This window comes from Crotalus tigris, unplaced genomic scaffold, assembly GCF_016545835.1.
Source record: "Crotalus tigris isolate CLP2741 ecotype Arizona unplaced genomic scaffold, ASM1654583v1 scf7180000024506.1728113, whole genome shotgun sequence".
NCBI lineage: Eukaryota > Metazoa > Chordata > Lepidosauria > Squamata > Viperidae > Crotalus > Crotalus tigris.
The window spans coordinates 627,614-652,136 of NW_024100677.1; the positions used below are offsets into that span (position 1 = coordinate 627,614).

At 38.0% G+C, this 24,523-nt stretch overlaps 2 protein-coding genes across 18 annotated transcripts in view; one reads left to right on the forward strand and one right to left on the reverse strand.

Moving 5' to 3' along the window:
* Window positions 1-5,299, forward strand: part of EML5 (EMAP like 5) — a 184,033-nt gene extending 178,734 nt beyond the window's left edge. For 10 of the 15 annotated variants that reach the window (XR_005555519.1, XR_005555518.1, XR_005555511.1 and 7 more), the window contains 3 exons: window positions 602-705; window positions 1,914-2,715; window positions 4,355-4,396. Coding sequence is in view for 5 of the 15 variants with exons in the window: in XM_039333438.1 (XP_039189372.1) it covers window positions 602-705; window positions 1,914-2,067; window positions 2,615-2,715; window positions 4,355-4,391 (396 nt within the window). In the remaining 10 variants the exon portion in view is untranslated. Of the gene's footprint in view, window positions 1-601; window positions 706-1,913; window positions 2,716-4,354 lie in introns of those variants that run through there. The other 5 variants (XM_039333438.1, XM_039333439.1, XM_039333440.1 and 2 more) reach the window with 2 other exon arrangements.
* Window positions 5,300-10,632: 5,333 nt separating this feature from the next.
* ZC3H14 (zinc finger CCCH-type containing 14) overlaps window positions 10,633-24,523 on the reverse strand; it is a 35,851-nt gene continuing 21,960 nt past the window's right edge. For 2 of the 3 annotated variants that reach the window (XM_039333459.1, XM_039333461.1), the window contains exons 10-17: window positions 23,462-23,536; window positions 22,675-22,834; window positions 21,763-21,986; window positions 15,250-15,370; window positions 13,919-14,055; window positions 13,136-13,230; window positions 11,131-11,234; window positions 10,633-10,917 (exon numbers count right to left, since the gene is read on the reverse strand). In XM_039333459.1, the coding sequence (XP_039189393.1) occupies window positions 10,911-10,917; window positions 11,131-11,234; window positions 13,136-13,230; window positions 13,919-14,055; window positions 15,250-15,370; window positions 21,763-21,986; window positions 22,675-22,834; window positions 23,462-23,536 (923 nt within the window). In that variant the 3' untranslated portion in view covers window positions 10,633-10,910. The remainder of the gene's footprint in view (window positions 10,918-11,130; window positions 11,235-13,135; window positions 13,231-13,918; window positions 14,056-15,249; window positions 15,371-21,762; window positions 21,987-22,674; window positions 22,835-23,461; window positions 23,537-24,523) is intronic. The other variant, XM_039333460.1, reaches the window with a different exon arrangement.

The following is a 24,523-nucleotide window of genomic DNA, read 5'->3' on the forward strand; positions in this document are numbered from 1 at the left end:
TGTGCTTGGACTGTGGTCTACTTCCCTGGCCTCCCATGTGCTCACACTGCACCTTAGCTGCCCCTTTCCAATTCATCCACTGCCTGAACTGGGCCTCCTGGTGTAGTGGTTAAAGTGCAGTATCACAGACTACTCTGCCCACTGCCTGGAGTTCGATCCTGACTGGCTCAAGGTTGACTTAGCCTTCCATCCTTCTGAGGTCAATAAAATGAGGACTCAGATTGTTGGGGGCAATATGCTGACTCTGTAAACCGCTACTGCTATGCTCCTTATCTGGAACTCCTGTCACTTCTCGCTTAACAAATTATCCATCTTGAGCTTACAAGAAGAACTGGGAGTGCCATCGCTAAATGACACTATCATATGCCATTGCGCTTTACAACTGCATCACTTAGTGATGACAAGCCTGGTTCCAATTTCTGTTGTAACCTGATGACAGCCTGTAGTAGTTTAGATAAGGCTTCTCTGGATATAGTTCTGGACCTTCAGTTTTTGTAACATGTTGGTAATGCAACTTAAGAATGCAAAATCTTTCTTATAGACTGCACAAATTTATTAGGATACTTATAAAGTTTATATTTACCTCTATGTGTTCTTAAAGGTGTCTACTGGGTCTTACAAAAGGCAAGTTTATGAAGTGCCTTCAGGAAAACAACTTTTGGATCAAACAGTGATTGATAGAATAACATGGGCCACATGGACCAGGTAGATGAATATTTTGTTTAAAATATGACACATCATTTCCCACTTAAAAGAACATAAACCTATATGCTTCTGCATTCAGGTAGGTTGCAATGAGTGCAAATTCAAATAGTGTGATATTCAATTCAGTACAAACTATAAAGTGATACAACATTGCAGTTAATGGAAGAATTTATATTCAGTTAATGTAAGGTTAATGCACATGGAGGCAGTTGCCATTGGGAGTTTAGACACTAATCATTTTGTGTGTGCAAAATGGAGAAAAGGAAAGTTCCATTCAAGGAAAGCTGAAAAAAGTAGAGGCTCATTTTGAGATAACAGGAGACAGCAGGTACTCTTTGCATATAAGTTTGTCCTCATTTATTATCATAAAGCATTTTATTAAGAAACATATAAAATACATTTAGAAATTTTAATTGCTTACTTCTGTCAAGCTGTAACCAATTACTTTATTTTCCAAAGAAGTATTCCATTATTGTAATGTTACTATTTTGAAATTCATTAACTGCACTAATTGAGACCTTTACCTGGTTCTGTATATTACAACAGCAGTACCCATGTTGCAGCACCACAGCATCCAGCATCATTAGTCATTCTGGCTGGGGAAGTTTAAAAAAATTTGGAATTCTGCAGTTCAGCTTTATGTCTTACTGAATTTCCCCAAATAAAATAAGGGCAATAAAAACATACCTCTTAGCAACTTACCTCTGGAAGCTGCAACTAATCAAGCAAGCTGCAGTGGGTGCAGTTTCAGGTGATTAATGGTTCCTCTGAGTTACACCGCTGTTTCACAAATTACACTAGCTGGCAGTTGGTACAATTGAAGTTGCTGGTTATCATCTTTAAAGCTCTACATGGCACGCAGCTGAGTTATTTTCTGGATCCCTACTCTCTGAGAGTACTAACTAGGTAATATAGGGAGGATGATCTTCCAGGTCCTGTCCTCAAATATTGTTATCTAATGGGATTCAGAGAGGTGCCTTCTATTTAGGTGACCCTACTCTTTGGCATAATCTTCTATCTGAGAAGATGAAATTTATGAACAAAATACAGTAAATATATGTGAAGACTACTAGTATAAGGTTATAAAATAATGATAATAGTTAATGTTATAATGATTCAGCTCTGACACTATAGTATACCTTGTTCTTTATTTCGTCCACTACATCAGAACATGTCCTCTTAGTTCCTTTCTTTTCCCTCTATTTCAGCATTCTAGGTGATGAAGTTGTTGGAATCTGGTCCCGGCATGCTGAGAAAGCGGATGTAAATTGTGCCTGTGTTTCTCACTCGGGAATTAGCCTTGTAACAGGGGATGATTTTGGCATGGTCAAGTTGTTTGACTTTCCTTGTCCAGAGAAGTTTGTAAGACCCTTTTCTTTCATTCAGTCACCAGGTCTTTTGATAGCCGAATTTGAAAGCTACCAGAGTATCCACAGAAATATCAAGATGATGGGCACAGTGATGCAATTCGAATTTTGCCTGTTTTTAAATGTCTGTTGCAGACAGAGATTTGATTGTTCCATCATGGCCACTAACTCTTTTTTAACTATACCATTATAGTTATATCATATTATACCATGTGGAGATCCCAAAAAGGTATAAATACAAATTTAGTTGTTATTGTCCCTTCATAAAGAATTGAGCAACAACCCAATTTTGCTTTCCCTTTCTATCATATCAGCCCAAGAAAACAGTGAAAGGGGACAAAGGAAAAATGCATATACATCTGCTATAGAACTGTGTTGAAATTAGATCTATATTTAATGTGGTACCATGGATAGTTTTGTAGTGAGGGAGCAATATAAAGAGAAGGAATTCAGTAATGAGCCCTTGTTAAATATTATTTCAGTAAAGTCAAGGTGATTTTTAAAAAATGTTAAACTAACAGGAAGTTTTCTGTTTATTGAAGGCAAAACATAAACGATTTTTAGGTCACTCAGCTCATGTGACTAATATTCGCTTTACAAGTGGTGACAGATATGCTGTCAGTGCTGGTGGAGATGATAGCAGGTATGTTAATCTTCATTTGAATGTGAAAAAGAGACAAAATTCCATCAACACATCTTCTGCTCTTTCTGAAACTGCACTCAAGTAATTAATAGAATTAGCAGAAATTTATGTAATAATTGCTGATACAGCATTCTTTTTATATATATATATTTGTTTTCTGAGGTTTTCGCGGGTGTTTGTATGTAGGTCTTTGGTTATTCGGGTTTTCTCCCACATCAAATTGGAAGTGTCTTGGCGACGTTTCAACGAAGTCCCATTCGTCATCTTCAGGCTGGTGTTTTCGGCTTCGTGCTTCTAGGAGCAATGTGTGATCATAGCTGTTTCTTCCTTTTAACTGCCAGTGGGGGAATGAACTGATTGGGTGGGAGCTTGGCTGTGTTCTGATTGGGTGGAGGTGTGTTCTGATTGGTTAGGGGCTTGGCTGTGCTCTGATTGGATGGGGGAGTGTTCTGTTTGGGTGGGGGCTTTATTGTGCTCAGGTTAGTCTGAGTTGCAGGGGGATGTGAGATGGTGAGCTGCGTTGCTGTTGTTTGGCTTCGCGTTCGTGGTCGTGCCTTATCTTTATGGTGGGTGTCAGTTTGCTTCATGTATGGATTGGAGGGGTTTAAAGTGGCTAATGATGCAGCTGTGGTCTGGCTTCTGGTTTATGGTTGTGCCTCATCTTCTGTGTGGGTTTGGGTTTGCTTTTTGTGTGGATGTGTGGTGGTGACATCCTGTGTGGTTTTTGTGAGTGTGGGTCTGGTGTCATTCTTTGTGTTAGGGAGTCGTTTGTCAATAAGGGCGGGTTTCCAAATGGCTGGTAGGCGGGAGGTATCATCTCATTTATTCATGCTGTGTGGGCGTTTTTCTATCTCGATGGCTTCTCTGATTATTCTGTTATTAAAGTGTTCAGTTTTGGCGATAGTTCTGGTCTTTTTAAAGTCAATTTCATGTCCTGTGGCTTTAAGTGTTGGACCAGGGAAGAAGTTGGTTCCTCTTTTTTGACTGAGTTCTTGTGTTCTTCAATGCGTGCACTTATTCTTCTGTTGGTTTGTTCGATGTATGTGGTGGGGCAAGCGGTGCATGGGATTTCATATACTCCTTGATTTTCTAACTCAATTTTGTTTTTGGGATTTCTTAGGATAGTGGATATTTTTCTGTTTGTGCAGAATGCTGTCTTGATGTTGTGTTTGTGGAGGATCTTGCTGATTCTGTCTGTGGTGCCTTTTATGTATGGGAGGAGGGCTTTGCGTTTTTCTTATTCTCTGTCTTGGATTTTAGTGGGGGTTTCTTTTTGGATTAGGTTGGTAATCTTATTTCTTTGGAATACTCCCACTGGCAGTTAAAAGGAAGAAACAGCTACGATTACACATTGCTCCTAGAAGCACGAAGCTGAAAACACCAGCCTGAAGATGACGAATGGGACTTCGTCGAAATGTTGCCAAGACACTTCCAATTTTACACGGGAGAAAACCTGAATAACCAAAGACCTACATACAAACACCTGCGAAAACCTCAGAATATATATATATACATACATACATACATACATACATACATACATATATACATACATATTGAAATAACATTTTCCCTTTTAAAATCCATTAATCCTTAACATGTCTTATTCTTTTTCCTTCCCTTTTGTTTAAAATCGCAGTATATTTGTCTGGAAATGTATCCATATGCCTCATTAAAAGACACGGAGACCTTCTCCGATAGATGGGACATGAAGTGACTAGCGCACTACGGGCTACAAAGAGAGTTCTCCAGTGCCCTTCATGCTTCAAGAAATGGTGCTGATAAAGACAGATAGTGATCTGTCTGTCTGACTAAAGTCTATCAGAAGCGTGAACTACTGCAAATATTTTAAAATTAATCCTATTTCCAGCATATCTGATAGCCTATATCTCTTTCCCACTCACTGCCAGATATTGAAATACTTTGATAAAGAAGGAGTTTGGGCTCAATCTACAGTGCCCCAATAAAATTGTGGCTTATACTCAAGATATATTATTTCTGATCTAAATCTGTACAGTATATTGATGCATTTACTTTCATCATGGATGTTTAAATACTGGTTACTCTATAATCAACAGAAGAATTCTTATTTTATTACTGAAAAGCAAACTACTGTGCTGGTCTTAAAACTTTTTTTTAAAGTGAAAATAAAATAAAATAAAATGAGTGGACCTCGAAAAGATTTGCTTAGTTTACCCAACTTTCAACCAATCAACCCATCTCCCTTAAGAATTGTTTGCTTCCAGGAACTGCATAATTGTATTGATTTTGAAGCCTGAATTGTAATCCTATTGGGTGACTGTGGGTAGACCTGTAGGAGCCCATTCTTCAAGGCAGACTTACTGTTTTTCTATCATTTGAGCATTAAATAAATTCTGTGAGCAGAATCACATTTGCTCACATTTTGAGTGCCTTGCCTGAAACCTAGAAGATCTAATTCCGTTTTTTGCCTTGTGAATAAATGTGTTATCAGTGAATGAGCAACTGCTTGTTTGTAAAACAATGCTGAAGAAAAGAGGATTGGGTTCATTTTAGTGTTCAGGTATATAGAAGGAATAGACTGTCAACAGTTGCAAAAAAAAAATCAATAGCAATAGGAATTATTTATTCCATATTTCTTGCATTTCTGGATGAAAACTTTATAAATTCAAAGTGAAATCAGCAATTCAATTGTATTTTATAGTGTTTTTTAAACAGAAGAAATAAGAATACAAATTTCTTGTTCTTCAAGTCAGAATCAGTTCATTCATGCATGCCCCCCATCATTTTTAACCTCTCGTGATTATTTGTTTCAGAATGAAAATGTACCTACACATAGAAAAGTTACAGGGTAGTTAACTAGGGGATTTTTAAAACTTCTGTTCTAGAATCAAAATGTAACTTCAGCATAATCACATAGGCTGAAAATATTGGCAAATGAGAACCAAAATATTTCTGTAACTATAAATCCTTGCTACCAGGGCACAATTAAGTCTCCTTTGTAAAAATGGATGCCATTGTAAAGTAGATCTTTATTGTGTGTCTTTAAAAACAATAACATTCATTTTAGGAAGTAAAACTGGAAACCTACCTGGGTCAGTTAGTGTTTTATATAAAAAAACGGGAAACAAAGTTTCTGCATTCTCTCTTCAAAATTCTTATTTTAAAAAAAATAAAAAAGACCCGCATAGCATTTCTCATTGTAAACATCCCAAAGCCATTTACAAAGAAATGAAAATTATATTACCAAGAATTCTGAACCAAAATACACCTTCATGCAATTGAAAAGACAAATATTAGGTGAGTTAGTGACCCAGGAATGCCATCATAAAAAGAAAAAGATGCCTAACACATGTCAGGATATTTAGACATTTAGCTAATCTGGGATTCCAAAGAGTTTCCTTTATGTTTAATGTTCAATACAGAGCATCCCAGATAACATGGCATCTAAATTAATCTGATTACTTAAATAAGAATTCTCTTCCCCTCTTTGAATACTTGAAAGCTTATATAATAATATTGAGAAGAGTGGCGGCCATAGGTACCTACAACAATATATTTTCAATTTATATCTTCACATTAGAGACAATAAGATTTAATTTGGGGTTCCATAGTTCAACTGAGTTCAGGAACATGCTGGGTAGAAACTCAGTTTGCTAATGCATCTCTTCAAATATGCTTTCAGGAGAAGGGAATTCATGGATATTCCAAACACAAAAGGAAAAACAACATGATTCTAGCTGTAGACAGTACTTGTGGTTTACGATTTTGTGACTGCTCTCACTTTTTGGGAGAAAAGTGCTGTATTATTTTACCCAACCACAGCCTCCAAAATACCAGTCTTTTTACTAAACAGAGTTTGATGATGCATCTTTTTTGTGTTACAATTTTAAAAGACTACAAATGCACCCTTTTTAAGGAGTTAGTTTTTAAGAAATCAAACTAATTTATTCGCTTTTCCCTTTTTCACTAGCATTCCCCATATATTTGAACGTTTTTATTTTGATTACTGTATAATCACGTACAAGAAGGTTTACTTTTCCCAAACATAGTCATGCAATTTTAATGACATAAGATACACCGAAGCCATAAAAGGCCTAAATATGACAACTTCCAATCTTAACAGTGGGATCATTGCAAGAAATTCAATTTCTAGTGATTCTTTTGCTTGCAAATTTTGACCTGAAAATGTTTTGCAATAGTTAAAAAAAGTGTAATGAATACCTGAACCTATGAACTTTAGCCTATATAATCCTGAAAATGATAGCGGATTCATTGTATAAATGTTTTTTATTCTAGGCTTTGCTTCCTCCTATCTTGGTTTATCCAGTCACTGTGAAATGAGCAAACCAAATCTAAGTGTTCTTATTTTTTTGAGTCCTAGATGTAATCCTTGGTTTTGAAATGTATATTTTTAATACTAAAAGATACTAGAGGATAAACCAAGAAGCATGCTTTAATGGTTCAGTTAGGACTAATTTGCATGTTTTCTTGGCTAATGCTTATATAACCTTCCCAGTGTTTTCCTGAAATGTTTAATAGGTGCTATAAGTTGAATATTTCCTTCTTCTCTAAGGGGAAATGGTTACTACTCTGTTGTAAAAGGAGAATATTGCATTTAGGAAGAATGCAATGTGATGTTTATTATGTAATTTTCACATTTCTGCATATATTATTGCATAGAGTTAACACTAAGGAATCTATATAATGATGATGATAATGATATGTATGTTTTAGGGTGAGATGGGGTGGGGCATTAGGCCATAGTACAAATGAATTGGCCGTAGAGGACTGTTACAGTATTCCAGAGGTAAAAAATTATAGTCCCATTTAATATGTTGAACTATGCCAATGAATTATTTTAAGATATATTTCTTGACTGTGAAACTACATTTCTTATCCTGGGTTCCCATATAAACAGCTTTAAATAAACTTACATTCAATTGTGGTTGCATTTAATATGATGTGAAATGGAAAGATTTTATCAGTTTATTTAAACCCTTTCTTTTTAACGGTAAGAGAGGTATTTCCCTATATTATTGAAAGTCTGTTGCTAGTGAGAAAAGTTCTTAATGATTATAATAAATGTTTTGATGCTTACACTGGTCTATGGCATATAAAAAGCAAGTTGAAAATTCCCATCCAAGTCATTACACATGTATCTGTATACCCTGAATATAGTAAATGTTTACTGCTTTTTGCTAACAAAAACTGCACAATATGGAGACAATTGCTACAGCTATGGTCAGCATTCTATCAGCTAAACAAATTACAGACTATAATTATGGGTAAAAATGTTATACTGATATAAAATGAAATAAGAACTAAGCTCAGAGAGTGCCTAGGACCTGTCATTTCAACCCTGAACTATTAATATTCTCCTTTATTGATAAAATGAATGACTAGATCATAAATACTTTACTTCCAGATAAGTATAATATTCATTTTCATTTAACCTTTATATTTTATACCATGCAAACATCCCAAAAATAAAATTTAAGAGTCTCCCATTTGTAGTGGTAACTAGACTGTTCACTGACCCATAATTATCTATTCAAGATGCAACGTCAAGTTTTTCTTAACAGTGTAAAAATCCTTGTAGGAAGAGATGTGTCTAAAGAATGGAGGAAAAGGGGAATGAAGAAGCCACAGAAAAACAACTGAAACAACTTTTACTAGAAAAAGATTTCCAATCTTGAAAAAAGTAAAAGGTTTGACTTCATCACAGCCTTTTGTTTTGCAGATAAGCAATTTATCCCTTGAAGCCAACTCCCTGCCCAGAGTTTATGAATTCCCTAGCAACTATTTGTGTACCTTTTGGGGATACTGATTTTATAAGTATATAAACTTTATAATTAAGATGGAATATATTCCAAAGCAGAAGAAAAGAACGTCACACAGTATGTTATAAATACCCCCAAATCCTAGTACTGCCTACCCAACCAGGAGGTAGATGTTTTCTAAAAAAAGAATGGCACATCTTTCAAATTGCAAGTTGAAGTTGTAAAGATGGAGAGTTTCAATTATGTGGACTTTACTCAATATCTGAGCTTAAGTTAGTAAAATATGCCAAGAACAATGTCTTCTTCAGTTATGTTCAAGGGAAAACAATCAATATACCAGCTGCTCATGGAGATGATGAAAGGGAATCTACCTAAGTTCAGTCTTCTCCAATAAGAGGATATGTGTTTCACCAGGCAATTATGAAGAGCAGAATGAGAAGAACTGAAGCTTTGAAACTGATAGAAATATGTGCAGGGAATATATTGTGAATGAACATGAAGCTCTAAGGCCAGATAAATTAGATCCCATGGTACTGAAGGAGCTTGTTGATGTTACAAATTATTTTGGAGAATAATCAATATCCTGGAGAACAGGAGTATCAGACAACTGGAGACCAGTTTTTATCCCTTTGTTCAAAAACTGGTGTAGGGGGGGGGGGGGAGAGGAGGATGCAGGTAATTAAAAATCAGCCAGACATTAACGCCTTGGGAGATTCTAGAATAGATTCTAAAGAGACTGATTGGAAATACTCTGAAAACAGTGTGGTAATTTATAATCAGCATGATTTTGTCATTAGCAATTATTTCCAGACTGAAGTCCCCCCCCCCTTTTTTTGACTGGGTAAGTTCCTTCAAATGTCATTGGCACACTGCAGATGTAATGTGTTTTTATCTCATTAAACCTTTTGACAAAATGCCCCATGAGATATTGACTAACAAGCTATTGTGAGATGGATAGCATAACAATTGGGTGTATACCTAAGTGGATTGGAAGTTGCTCTCAGACTGTTGATCAAAGTTTCCTCATCAAACTGGAGTAAAATTTCAGGAGGGATGTCACAAATTTCAGTCCATGATCCTTTGTTTACAAGGAAGAGATGGAAAGAATGTTCACCAAATTTACTGATGACACAAATCTAGAGAAATAGAATTCAACATGATCTTGATCATTTAGCTAGCTGAAAATAACAATCAAATACAGATAAAAGAAATACAAATAAAATTTATACTAGATTGGGGAATTCCTGGTTTGGCAACAGTACTTGTGAAAAATATATTGGAATAGAAATTACAGGAATGTCAGTGAGATTTCAAAAACTTCTGATAAGTGTACTTTCTAATGCTATATAATAAGCCTGTTAGAATGTATACATTTTTAGCGGCCTCATGTTGCATCTCTCAATTTACCCACATCTAAAACTGAGTACGAATGCAACATGGAGCTCTTGATAAACTGCAACTAAGGGAATACAATAGCCTGGAGGACTGTGCACTCCCACAGCCTCTGGAACAAATCACCTATTTGTACCATATGTCTGAAAAAATATCAGTACTATACATAGCTGATCAGAATCTGCTTTAACTGAAGAAGCAGTGCAAACTCACTGGCAATAAATCAAAAAGGAGAAGTGTAGGATTTCTTTCTGTTAATGACTATAGCTAATTGGGAATATATTTGTACCATATCAAAGGCTACAGAACGTCAGTTTGGGACTTGGGGACCTTTTAGGATACTGGACAGAGCTTTTTTTCCGGGAACAAGTAAATATTAATTGCTATTTCCAAGGTTGGAGCCTTTTCTATATCATTAGTCAGCAACAATCTATGCATCATATAGTCCCTGGAATACCTGCCCAGGACCCAAAGGACTGTAGTCTTAATTATCCAGTTTTAACTCATGATTTGAAATACAGTTCCACGAGAAAGGATTGCTTTTAGCCTTCATACTGATTTCTGTTTGGAATATAGTCACTAAGCTAAGAAAGTCAAGAGACAAGTCAAGAGAACAGTCTGTGGGGAGAGAATGCTGCCGGTCATTTCCTATGAAAAAAGACATTTTCCTAAGAGCACCTATGAGCTATTCTAGATAGCTTACGACCTATTTTTCAAGGAAAAAATCTACTTTTTCAGTAGTAAAAAAGACAATAGGCCAACATATGTAGAACAAAAAGCTTGTCTTGATATTTTAATTAAGGATTAAAGCAAATTTCCTCTTTCCTACAGTCAATTTTACAGTAAAAATATGTAAAACCAGTTATTAAATATACAACAGTTGAAAATTACACATTTCAAGTGTGTAATCAATTTCATTTTATGAAACAATACATATTCAAAGCCTGGAGTAGGTGGTAAACTTTTATAGCCTCTTTTACCATCAGCCAGCATACTGCCATCATCATAGTACAATAAGGAAAATTGAATGATGATCTCTGATTATTCACTGAAAGACAAATAGAGAAAATTAGCAAGCATTATCTCATTTAAATGGTAGTCTTAAAAAAATCATCTTTCAAATGTGTCAAAATTGAAAGTTTCAAGTATACATTGTTCAGCAAACAATAAAGAACTGAACTTACATAGGTTTTATGCCTGACTATACATTTTCATGTTCTATTAAGAGATGTAATTACAGTTAGTAAAAAGAACTAATTACCTAGTTTGTGTTCGAGTCCATTTCAAGGCATGACGTGGTGGTACAGAAACAGGGTGGTAGAATGTGCAGTCTACTCTGGTACAGTGTGTATTAAACCTGCAGTGCTAACAAAATAAATGAAAGGCTTAAAAACTTGCAAGAATTAAATTTGGCTCGTTTTAATTTATTTAGTATATGCTTTTTCTTTTAAAAATATGCAATTGTCCAATGGGATCATTCAAGTAATTATTGGTAAAAAAGATGTTGAAACTCTGGAAAGAATACAGAGAAGAGCAACAAAGATGCTTAGGGGACTGGAGGCTAAAACATATAAGGAAAGGCTGCTGAAATTGGGTATGTTTAGTTTAATGAAGAGAAGGATGAGGGGTGACATGATAGCAGTGTTCCAATATCTCAGGGGCTGCCACAAAGAAGAGGGAGTCAAGCTATTCTCCAAAGCACCTGAAGGCAGGACAAGAAGCAATGGATGGAAACTAACCAAGGAGAGAAGCAACCTAGAACTAAGGAGAAACTTCCTGACAGTTAGAACAATTAATCAGTGGAACAACCTGCCTCCAGAAGTTGTGAATGCTCCAACACTGGAAGTTTTGAGAAGAGACTGGACAACAATTTGGTTTCCTGCCTGAGCAGAGGGTTGGACTAGAACAGTGGTTCTCAACCTTTTTAATGCCGCGACCCCCCAACCAGTCGTAAGTCGAGGACTACTCGACCGGTCGTAAGTCGAGGACTACTCAACTGGTGCAGCACCGTTTGCAGAATGGGACTTTTGGCGGGCTCAGCAGGGCAGAGACAGCCTGGACAATTCCTATTGGCTTTTGAAAGCCAATAGAATTAGACTCTATTCAAGAGAGTCTATTCTATTGGCTTTCAAAAGCCAATAGAATAAAAGGGAGTAGCACAGCTAAGGAAAAGGGGGAAAAAATGGTGGACTGTGTTGTTTGGCGACCCCCGTGAAATGGTCGTTCGACCCCAAATGGAGTCCCGACCCACAGGTTGAGAACCACTGGACTAGAAAATCTCCAAAGTCCCTTCCAACTCTATTATTATTATTATTATTATTATCATTATTATTATTATTATTATTATTATTATTATTATTATTATTATTATTATTATTAGTAGTAGTAGTAGTAATAGTAGTATCTAAACTAAGTGAACTGAACCAAAGTTGGAAAATTTTTGTGATTTTTTTAGAGTTGACTCCTAGGTCAGATCAAACAAGTTTGATGCAAACTTCTATTTGTGATTGTGCATTCACATGCAAAAGTCATCACTGAAGCTACAAATGCTAATATTCAAATACTTTATCCTAGAGTTTAACATAAAACTGTATTACCAGAAGTACCAAAACGCCAAATTTGAAAAATACAAAATTTATGGGAAATATAGTGTCCTAAAGGAAATATTCTGTATAATAACAGAATACCAAACAATAGAATTTTTGCCTAGGGGATTACAAGCTAACATAAATTGCTATTGCTTATTATGTTTGCCAGTTTTTATAAACATAGAATACCACCTTGGTTTCCTGGTCCAGATTCCAGTCTTCATTACCAAAATCCTGCATGTTATACATAATCTGTAAACTCAGGTATTAATACACAGACTAATGTTTCATGTGTCTCTTCTCTTTCCCATACTTAATATATCTTTCATTACCACCAGCAAAGCTTTCCTCTCTCCACAGATTACTTTGTCTTGTGTATTTCATGTCTTATGTGCACATTGTCCATTTGTATTCTGTTTGGATCATTCTTCCCTTCTCAAGTTTCATCACCCATTTTTCTTCATTGTCCTATCTATTTCTTTCAGATTCTCAGTGTGCAGACAAGAGACACATGTACACATGTATATATACTCAGTAAATATCCTATTTTATATAAAATGCCCTGGGTTCAAAATGAAATTTCTAAGAGAAAGCAGCAGATACTTCCATTTTAGCCTACTTTTCCAATTTTTTTTCTCTCTCTCTCTATATATATAAAACTCAATTTACGATACTTACTTTGGGATGATAGAAAGGACATTCCATTTTCTTACATGCAGGGAAAAAGCGGCAAAGCTGGCTAGTAGAAGTTGTTGGTGGGGCTGGAGCTGAAACTATTAATGAGAAAGAAACAGCTATTCCTAAGTTATTCCAAAGCTTAATATTTAATTAAATATTTAATTAAAGAATTGTGAATATTGTCATATGTATGTGTAATTTTAATTGGTGGCTCCTACAATTCCCAATGTATACTTATGGGAAAATCATATAGCTGAAGACACTGAATTTTGACCTAGCCACTGGCAGAGTAGGAGGTAATTATGGAATTTAGTAAGAACTGCTGTGATTTCCAAAAAGTAAAAAATAAAAATTTCTGCCAGTTTTATGAGTAAGTCATGAGAAAGAGTAGCATGAATAATGCTGTGCCCGAAATTGTTTTAGAAAGGGGGGAATCCTAGCATTCCATGCGTACAGAGCAATTCTTGCTGAGGACTGAAGCTGGCCCCATCACATTGCAGCAAATGAGGAAAGAGGGGTTTCCATTATGCCCTATTCCAAGCGAGGGTCAGTATTTGATGAGCAAGGCATCAAAACTGGACTCACATCCTTCACTCCTTTTGGCCATACTAGATATGACCAGACAGCTCACAACCGATTGGAATTTAGTGGCTGTTTTTAGGCAGCAGATTAGTTTAACAATACAACTAACTGTTATAAAGATCAATGAACCTTTGGATTTCAGTTTGTCACTGGCATATTCTAAGCAAGCTCATTTTTTAAAAAATATCAAGAAAATCTTACCTTGTTTAGGTGGTGCTGGCGGTGCCCGTCGACTGGCATGAGTATAAGGACAATCTGATTTGGTACATTTGGCGTCATATTTACAGTTTGGATGGATGAATAAACATTTGTCAGCAAACTTACAGCTTGGAAAGACTCTGAAATATGAATTAAAATACTTATTATTCCTTCAGAACGAGCTTGCCAAGATTCATCCTTTCAAAATTGCTTATGTTTATTGATGCAGAGTACAGGTTTACATGAGAAAACATGAGAATAGAGTTTTCAGGTTCAGACTTCCGGTTCGTCACGCAGCCACCATGGACGGCTGGGAGACTTGCTGTCTCTCCCCCGTTCAGTTTCGCATTGCTGGGGGGCCCTGAAAAGGGCCAAAAGTTGTCCCGAAGAGGCGACTAGCAAGGAGGGGCTTTCACTGGATCCCGGGAGAGCAGCAACTCTCTCGTCAGAGCAGGTGATCCCTCCAAACCGGCGGATGAAAGGACCGGCATAGAAATATGGCTCGTCCCTAGGCTGCTAACAGCCGAAGTCACATTACTATCTGGCAATTTCAAAGCAGCATGGACAGGACTGGGTGAGGTTTGCCTCTCTTACATACTAATTACTTAATTACCTGCATAAGCTGCTAAAGTACTTTCCCCCCTGTGGTGAGGGAAGGGAGATTCTAGTCCTCCCTCCAGAAATCTTTATCTCTTCTTTTAAATTTCGAGACCCTGGCAGAGCTCTAGGCTCCTTTCCACAACTATCAATTACATATTAAGAACTATAGTAATAAAATAAGTAACTATCAATTACATAGTAAGAACTATAGCATAAAATAAGCAAATCAGCAGAATGCACAAAACTTGCTTAACATAAATAGATAAACATCCATCTTTTCCTGGAAAAGAATTTAACATCTAGGTTCAGAATTTCCAATCTTGTTTTGGCCTTGTTTAAATTATAGTTGTCCTGCTGATGTAATGCTGGGAAACTAACACAGTGCAAATCCCCCTTTTTGTGAGTTTGTTTTCCCTTATGTAGCAAGCACAGCAGTGACTACCCATCAATTCAAGTCAAGTTGTTTATGCCTAGTAATGAGAAATATTCGGTAACATCTTGATAAAACTTTGGAAGCTACATATAGATAATGACCAATTATCCTCCAATCCCTGTTTATCCTTTTAGCTACTGGCTGCAGCCATGATCCATGGCAATTAAATTCAATTTTAACGCAAACATCTCCTCTTCATTGGTGCTAGTGATGCAACAAAATTTTTTTTGCGAATCTGTGTGCCTGAAAGCTAGGAAGGCAAGTTAAGTGAAACTCTATTGAGAAGTTCAGTGCCACTTACTTGCATGGAAGTGTTGGATGATGGAAGGCACATTCATCTCCATTTTTGCAGGCAGGCCAGTATTTGCAGCGCTCAGGTACTTTCTCCATCTTCTGTAAGAAGCCTATTTCTTCCATCTCTACTGTGAAGAATAGCCAAAGAAGCAAAGTTAGACATCTGGATTGTAGAAGAGAGCTTTGATCAAAACAACTATATAGGTACACAGAAATTAGAAAGAAATTCAGAAAAGTGGAAATATCCACAAAGACAGAATAAGTTTGCCACTAAGCAATTTGTATAACTCCCAAATTAATTGAACCAAGAACATCCACAATTGATTGAAAGATGGGCAGCTATATACATGCTATAAATTCATTCAGTCAGTCAGTCAGTCATTCTAGGGTTACATAGGCTTCAGACATATTTTCACCACAAATCCTTATTTCACCATCAAACAGCAACCAAATTTTATTTTAGAACTGGCTGAAAGATATTTCAACAACTAAAGCAGAAATTCAAAATAAAACCTTCATGTTTATTAATTAACTGGTCCTTCCCATCCTTTTTACAGAATCCCTAAACTACTACTAAGAATGACTAATGACACAGTTAGTCGTGAAGGATTATGGCGCATTATGTTGAAGTTTGGGTGCCCTGACAGTTTTATTCTGATGGTACGGCAGTTTCATGATGGCATGGCGGCTCGTGTTCTGAGTAACGGTGGAGCCTCAGAGGCCTTCCCTGTCACTAACGGCGTTAGGCAAGGCTGCGTGCTGGCACCAACCCTGTTCAGCATGATGTTTTCAGCCATGCTGTCAGACGCCTTTCAGAACAGCTCAGTGGGAGTTAATCTGAGGTACAGAACCGATGGGAAATTGTTCAACCTGCGAAGACTTCAGGCTGTCACCAAGGTAAAGGAGACTGTGCTATGAGCTTTCCTCTTTGCTGATGACTGCGCCCTTAATGCAGGATCAGAGCAGGAAATGCAAGCCAGCATGGACAAATTCGCAGCCGCTTGTGACAACTTTGGCCTCTTCATCAACATGAAGAAAACTGAAGTGATGTACCAGCCAGCTCCAAAAGCCCAATATCAAGAGCCTACCATCACAGCAAAGGGACAAAAGCTGCAAGCAGTGGACCAATTTACGTATCTTGGTAGTACCCTCTCCCATGCAGGGACAATTGACAACGAGGTCAACTGTAGAATTGCCAAGGCAAGTTCTGCATTTGGAAGAGTGTGGACTAATGTGTGGGACCACCGTGGAATAAGCCTTGCTACTAAGCTTAAAGTTTACCAGGCAGCAGTGCTAACTACCTTGATGTATGCTAGTGAGACCTGGAGAGTGTACAGGTGGCACGTTAGGCAACTGAACTACGTCCACATGACTTGCCTTCGTAGAATTCTGAGGATCCGGTGGCAGGATAAGATACCAGACACAGATGTCCTCTCCAGAGCAGGCCTATCATCAGTTTACACTCTGTTGATGAAAGCCCAGATACGCTGGGCAGGTCATGTTGTAAGGATGCCAGATCATCGCATCCCTAAACAGCTCTTCTATGGTGAGCTGTCTCAAGGAAAACGATCGCACGGGGGACAAAAGAAGTGATACAAAGACACGCTGAAAGCCTCTCTTAAGTCCCTGGATATTAACACCATCTCTTGGGAACTTCTGGCGCATGATCGACCGACATGGCGCACCTTGGTGTACCAGAGTTGCCAAACATATGAACACAGAAGGACAATCTTGGCACAAGAGAAGCGAGCACTCCGGAAAGCCAGAACTGTAAATGCTGAAGTAACAGTGTCTACATTTCTTTGTTCAGTATGTGGCAGAACATTCCGTGCTAACATTGGTTTTATCAGCCACCTACGGACACATCGTTGATGGCCCATAATCCACCAGATGTCAAAGTCCTCATCGAAATCGATGGACGAACAACATGCGCAGAGCCAATATTGTGATTCATATTTGTTGCAATAGATTCTTTTATATTCAGAGCATGATAAATGCTGCTTCAACAAAATGGCCAATTACATGTTAGTCTGTTTTTTAGAAATTTATGATGAAAGTATAAGTATCAAAGACAATGGAATGTTGTTTCTTTATTACCTGCAGTTCCTCACAGCACTGCTGGTAGAAACAGTAGAATGGAGGATAAAGAACGTCAGTAATTTTTTAAAACTTAATCATTAATGTTATACTCAAATATTTCATAAACTTCATTCTTTAGAATTGTCTGAAAGCCACATCAAATAGAATCTTTATTGCATACTTTCAATTCCAAAGACTTTGAGCAGTTAAGAAGTAGCAACATAATATTAAAACCTTTAAAGTAGTCTCCCTGAACAACCATCTGTTCAGTAACTGTTCAAAGTTATGATGGCCCTGAACAAATGGTACTTACACCCCAATCCTTGAAGATGTGACTGTTGCAGCATCCCCACAGTTACATGACAAAAATTTGGGGGCTTTGATAGTCAGCTTTAATTTACAATTGCCAGGTGTGCTTCAACTTCTCCCCAGTTATCTTTCCCCTCCCCATTTCTGTCCTTTTAGCAGCCCTGCAGTCTGTCACCCCTGCTGACCTGCCTTGCACCATTCCTGCAGCCCTTGTCGCCTGGAACTCCATCATCCCCAGCAGACCTTCTCCATCTTCTTCCTCCATTTCTTGAGCAGGCATGCCTGGCCTAGCCCTTCACAAGGCAGCTGCTGGCCCCATAAGGCCTTCTTCCCAAAGCCCCATGAAGCCTTCTGATGCCTTGAAAGAAAGCCTCACATGACCAGCAGCTGTTTCGCCAGACCAGACCACACCAGACACACCTCTTTAGCAGTGGAGGAAGAAGACAAGAGTCAGCTGGGAATGGTGGAATGCAGGGTAACAGAGGTGAAAAGGAGCAGTGGAAACCAGGGTAGTAGAGGCAGTAGGGCACAGGGCAACAAATATGGCAGCAGGGCAGTGGAACATAGAATGGCCAAAAGGGCAGGATGGGGGGATATGTGGGAGAATTGAAGCAGAGAGAGGCAGGAGGTCCTGGCCTAATGATTGCAACCTGGACTACCAATGCTTCTATTGTTAAGCAATTTTGTCAATTGATGTTTTGCCTAGCATCCAGCTCTCTTAGCATTGGAAATTGGGGTCATTAAGCAAGGACTACTGGTAACATAACAAAATAAACGACATGGCCCTGATGTGTCACTATTTGAGGAGCAGAATCTTCAAGTGTCCCTGTAACTGTATGTGGGAAAGTTTGCCCTTGCTAAACTGGGCAACACTGTAGCTCCAGAATAAAGTAGAATTAGCTTATCTAGTTGTGATTCCTATCTGCTTTGCCTCAGGAAGCCAACAAACCCCCAAATGTCTCTCTAAGCAACTATGTTTTCAGAAGTCTTCAAAAATGCAATAAGGAGATGGTGATTTGAATATCTAAGGCTTCCAGAGGCCAAGGGCCATCCTTGAAAAATCTCAAATACAAGGTCCCCATAGATGGCATTCACTCAAGTTTAGGCTCCTTTTAGATCTTATTAAATGAATCGATTCAGTTCAGATAAAATAGTACCAATAAAGGAGAATATAGCTCAGGATTGAATTAGCAATAGCAATAGCACTTAGACTTATATACCTCTCCATAGTGTTTTACAGCACTCTCTCCATAGTGTTTTACAGCACAATGTCAGCATATTGCCCCCATTTTATCAACCTCAGAAGGATGGAAGGCTGAGTCAACCTTGAACCCATCAATATCAAACTCCAGGCTGCGGGCAGTTAGTTTGCAATACTACATTCTAACATTGCACCACCAGGGCTCTTTGAAATGAGGGTTCCTTGATGCTTTCTGAGCTTGGTTGTTTTCTTGCAGATATTTAATTACCCAAACTAGGTAACATCATCAGTGCACATCAGCACTGATTGGGTAATGAAATATTTGTAAAGTTTGGATAATGAAACATCTGCAAGAAAACAACCAACTCAGAGAGCATCAATGACCCCTCAGAAAAGGTAGTCTTGGATATATTTAAGCTCTGAGCTACATAGGGCAGTATACTAACTAGCATAGCTTTACGGTACAGGCTAGATATGAACTCACATTATTACTCAGGTTGCTGCATGTTGAAACAGTTGAAGTTTCTGAATGATGCAAATTACACTAACCTAGCCATGAGGTAACAAGGGAGTAAGTGATCAAAAACAAAACTTCCTGTTCCAGAAAGGGCTGCTACTAATATACAAGATGTAATTGTGTGTCCCCACACCCATAACCTCTTGAACTAGCTGTTTAAGCAGAGACCATGAGTTCAGGAGAATGTCCAGATTGTGAGCAAGCTTTGTGTGGGGGAATAAAATTCTATCAAGAGGCATTGATGGACTATGTCTGGAAAAAGCTGACTTAAGGATCCACAGACATTGTATCTTGCTAGGATTCATTTTATCCACCTCCTTACAAGTTCTAGGCATAGGGCCAGGGATTCTGGCACATTTCCTGCTCAAACGGGTAGAGATATATTACTGGTATCATCTGCACACTAATAATATTTCATCTCAGGCTGATGGCTAACCTACTCCAACAGACTTGACTTCTCTCTGCTCTTTACCTCTGACTGAGTGAAACTATCTGTCATGACCCAGTCTGAATCTGAAGAAGCTGCTCTAGCTCAACCTCTGAAATGTCTCAGGAGACACCAAGCCAAGGAATCACATGAGTCTGATCAAATATATGCACCACCGGGACAACTGGAGCAGTCAGATGAGGATGATGTAATACCTCATAGCCCCCATACCCAGTTAGTAGAGAGGAGAACAAAGCAGAGCAGAGATTTCCATAAGGATGCTTGCCAAGCAAGGGAGTAAATCTCTTGATTAGTGACAGCTGATTAAAGAAGCAGCTCTGATTTACACTCCCTTTGCTGGAAACAATGTTTGATCTCTTTTATAAGATTCCTATGAATCCTGTTTGTTTAAGAAACCTTGAACCTCGGACCTCTAGATGGCTGACAACACTGACCTGACTCTTGGAACTCTGGTTCGGATTTGGACTATTCTTCTGCATGTTTCTATTAAAAGCAAACTCTTCAGGCAAACTTCTGTTTATGATTGAAACCTGAAGCAGGATAATAACTGCTTAGGAAAAAAAAGAACCACTGCAAAGTAGTGCCTCTCACAATCTCTTGATTAGATTGTGAGGATACTACAGCCTATTACATGAAAAACTACTGAGAGAGATCAAGCAGGATCTAAAAACTATTGAAGGATCAAGCAGGATCACTAGAGTCACATTCCTTTCTCCCTCATTCCACCATCCTTATCCCACTGAAGAACATCAACCTGAATCACCAATGATATTTCAGTCCCATACCCATGGCCTGGAGTCCCTCAGTAAACGAAGGAAATTCCTTGGATCAATGGTCATAGAGAGGCCACTTAGGAAGAATCCTGTCAGGTACCACAATTAACCCTTTATTCCAGAGCTCAACAAGGCACTCAGTAGAACTGTCCACTAGCACTTCGGAAAACTTCCCAAGTGCCCTTTGAAAATCAATAGGGACCATTAGACATCTGGAATAACCTTATTAAATACATCCCTCCTCCCTGCAGATCCATAGCACCAACGAATTCCATCATAGTCTCCCTCAAGTAAGCTGATCATGAAAAGAATTGATGGAGAATTCCCCATCAGATCAGGTTCAGCTGTTCAGACAAAAAACAGACCTAACACATATGGGTGTTGGGCCCATAATTCCAAGAACAAGTCCATGATTGTCATGGTGGCCATGGAACTCATGAACTGCATCGCTGCTTCCTAATAAACTCAATTTGAAATCTCCCAGGGCCAGAAGTCTAGGGAGTTGCAGTTATTATCCTGATGCAGTTAAGCAACCTAGATAGGGAAGAAGATGCACAGCAGCGAAAGCAGTAAGCAGTAACTTTTCCCTAAAGCTTAACTCACTAAAAGCACCTCATATCCAGTTATCAGCAGGACAATGTATCTTGTTATCTGCAGAGTAATCCTAATGACAATCCATTTCTCCTCCTCTAGCATGGATTTGTGGCTGATGCAACCACTGAAATCTGGCTGGGCAAAACTCTAAGATGAATATATCAACCTCCTTGCTGGTGAAGGTCTCAGTAATACAAGCAGGTTTGTGTTCATCCACAATGAGGTTGAGGATGAGAAGAGATGTATTAGATCTCAAAAACAGCCAGAACCTAGGCAATAACAAGATCCTGCAACTTAATTCTTGAAATAAGGAGTATAGAAGCAGAGACTGGCTTAGATTTTCAATCTCCCTTCAGCAAGGGAAGGTCATCCTCTCTTTCTCCATGTGCCATATTGCATGGAGTCCTAATTACAATCAGGCAGAGTAGATAAATGTTCTTTTAAACTTAAAACATTCTGTAAAAAAATAATATACCCTAAGAAATGTGGCTTAGATATTAGTCTTTGCATTCCTGCCTCTAGTTTAATTTTCAATTGCCCAAGGATATTTTGCAATCAAGTTACCATAAAGACCTTATCAATGAGGATAAGAGTGTTACCATCTGTGCTGTCCAGCTGTCTGGATATAATGTGCATCTGTTGTGTGCGAAGGTTTCTTAATCCCTTGCTGCCTGTAGATTTGGATGGAATAGGCCTAACTCCCTCCATAAGATTCAGTTCTTCCTCCTCTTGATCAGATAAGTACCCAGGAGGGCTGGGGACTCCATCCAAAGTGACTATGAATTTGGGACTAGCAGGCTTCTCTGACAGCATAAGCTGCTCTCTATAACAAAACAATAAAGAATTGTTTAAGTTACTGAAACAAGAGCAAAGGAATGGTAATTGATACCAACAATTCAAGTTGCAAATGACTTGATGACATAATTCGTGCAATCAATACAACATAATTATTTATAAAATACTTTTTTAAGACTCTAAAAGATTTCGTGGATTAAACTACTTCCCCCCAAAATGTACAATATCCTTAAAAGGGAAATGACACTTGCGTGTCATATCCTTAGTTTGGGCAAAGAAGGAAGTCTATCCACTCTTCATAATTCTGTTCTGAGCATGCTTCTTGACTAGAAAAGTTATGACTAGTAGAATCATCCATCCAACCACCTATCTCTGAGGGCAGAAAATTCTTCTGAGTTACAGAATTAGAAGACACTGAAAATATTTCATTGCATACAGAGCAAAAGCCACAACTACCAGTCCTTAATTCTAGAACCTAATATTCATTTTGTGGAACACACTATAGTACGTGAATTACTGGCATAGATTAATCAGGGGCTTAAGAAAACATATGAAATAAGTCTACCACAATCTGCTTTGTCTCTATATAAAGTGTGCTACCTTCACAGTTAAGGCAAGCAATGACCAAGTTCACTATTTAGATATGCATATGAATCTACCCAGTTTCCAAGTTTATTTCTCTACTGAACTAAAAGGAGTGATTTTTTTTTTTTTACCGAGTCTGAATGAGCCGTCCTGAAAGTGCCTGTAAGGTATCTGTAGTTCTGTTCCCCACTTCCAGCTTTCTGGGTATGGTGACCTCCTCAGACAGCTTGGGCTTCTTCAAAATAAATGATCTTGTATCTGTGTGGATCACTGATTCCAAGTCATAATAATCTAAACCAGAGAAAATGGCAGATGTCTCATAAAGCCTTGAAATCAACAACATACTGTAAATGGAGAGTAAGCAAGAAGCTCCGCAATAAAGATAAATCTTGACTACTGATCATTAAAAAGAAGTGGCAAACTACTCTCTGCTTAACAGACAAAGCTATTCAAACAACCAATGATTCTGCAGCTTCTTAACACAGGAGCCCTAAAGTAATAGTACCGTATATGCCGGCGTATAAGGCCACTTCCGCAAGCGCTAAAATCGGCGCCAAAGACGGGGGTCGTCTTATACTCCGGAAATATTGGTAGTTTCCGGCGTATAAGACGACGTTCTAGGAATGCGGCTCGGCGACAAAGACGGGGGTCGTCTTATACGCCGGGTCGCCTTGTACGCCGGCATATACGGTAAGTGTTATAACATAGCAAAAACCAACAGTAACAACGTGGTGTTCTTTCTGCAAAGCTATAAAACAAACAAACAAACAAATAAATAAATAAATTCATAAGAAGTTGGATTGGCAATTCCTGCTGCAGCAGCAATTTTATCTACTAAAAAATTCAGAAAAGAAACGTAGTTTTTTCTAAGAGTATGAAAATATAAGATAATGCTTAAAAATACCATTCACAACTAACCTTCAGTTTTTTGTAATATGTCTTCAGTGCCTGGCTCAATCTGGAGACGGGAAAAGAGCTGCCTCTGTTGGGTTCCTAAAATAAATTAAGAATGCAGGTGAAGTTTCCTTCTTCTTCAGTTCAACTTAGGGAACAACACTGTAGTAACTTGTCCCATTTTTGACAACTTATCATTTAATTCAACATTTTCTGCATGTATCTCTATGAGACTGTTTGAATGAAATCTCTCCCAAATTCTATTTGGTAGGAAGCTGAATGTAGCCACTAGGCTTGCATCCTATCTCTATTTTCATAACTGCATCTCACAAAATTCAGGACATTACACTTTTTTAAAAAGTTTTTAAAAAAAACTAGATAAATTCATGGAGGAGGCTAATAATTCAAATTTACAGAAAAAGCACACAAATCAGTCTATTTCTGGACCATATTAGCTTTGCACAATTCTATCTATCTTATATATTAAGTATAATTTTAAATAAATCTGTCAAAATATTTATTTTCACATGCACTTTTCCCTAATAAACATATTTTGCATTTATTTTTCAAGACAAGAATTGTACTTCAGAAACGGAAAAATAATCAAAATGGAATAATTACATCCCTCAATTCCTATGAATCAGGTTGGTTCCCTTAAACATATGGCAAGGGTCCCCAACTGCCAGGCCACGGACCAGGACCAGTTGGCGGCTTGTTGTGCTACCCTGCTCACTCACTCACACACACATATAACTGTGGTTTAGTGAGTTTATTAATATTTCCCAGCAGTTTCCTTCACCAAAAAACCCAGAACTGTCCCAATTAAGTCCAGCCACAAGCAGACCTATGCTAGTCCAGAGAGCAATGGCCAAAGAGTCCACAAAGCACTTGAAAGTTTCTCAAACAAAATAAACCCACCAGGTAAACTTAAATTTATAACACAAGAGAGTTCACGAGTCAAGAAAAGTCCAGTTTCCAATACATGATTCAAGTCAAGGCAGGGTGTCAATCCAAAGCAAGGCAGGAATCACAACAACCAGAAAACACACAGCTAGAAAACAAACACGTTTGTTCCCAGCAATTTCT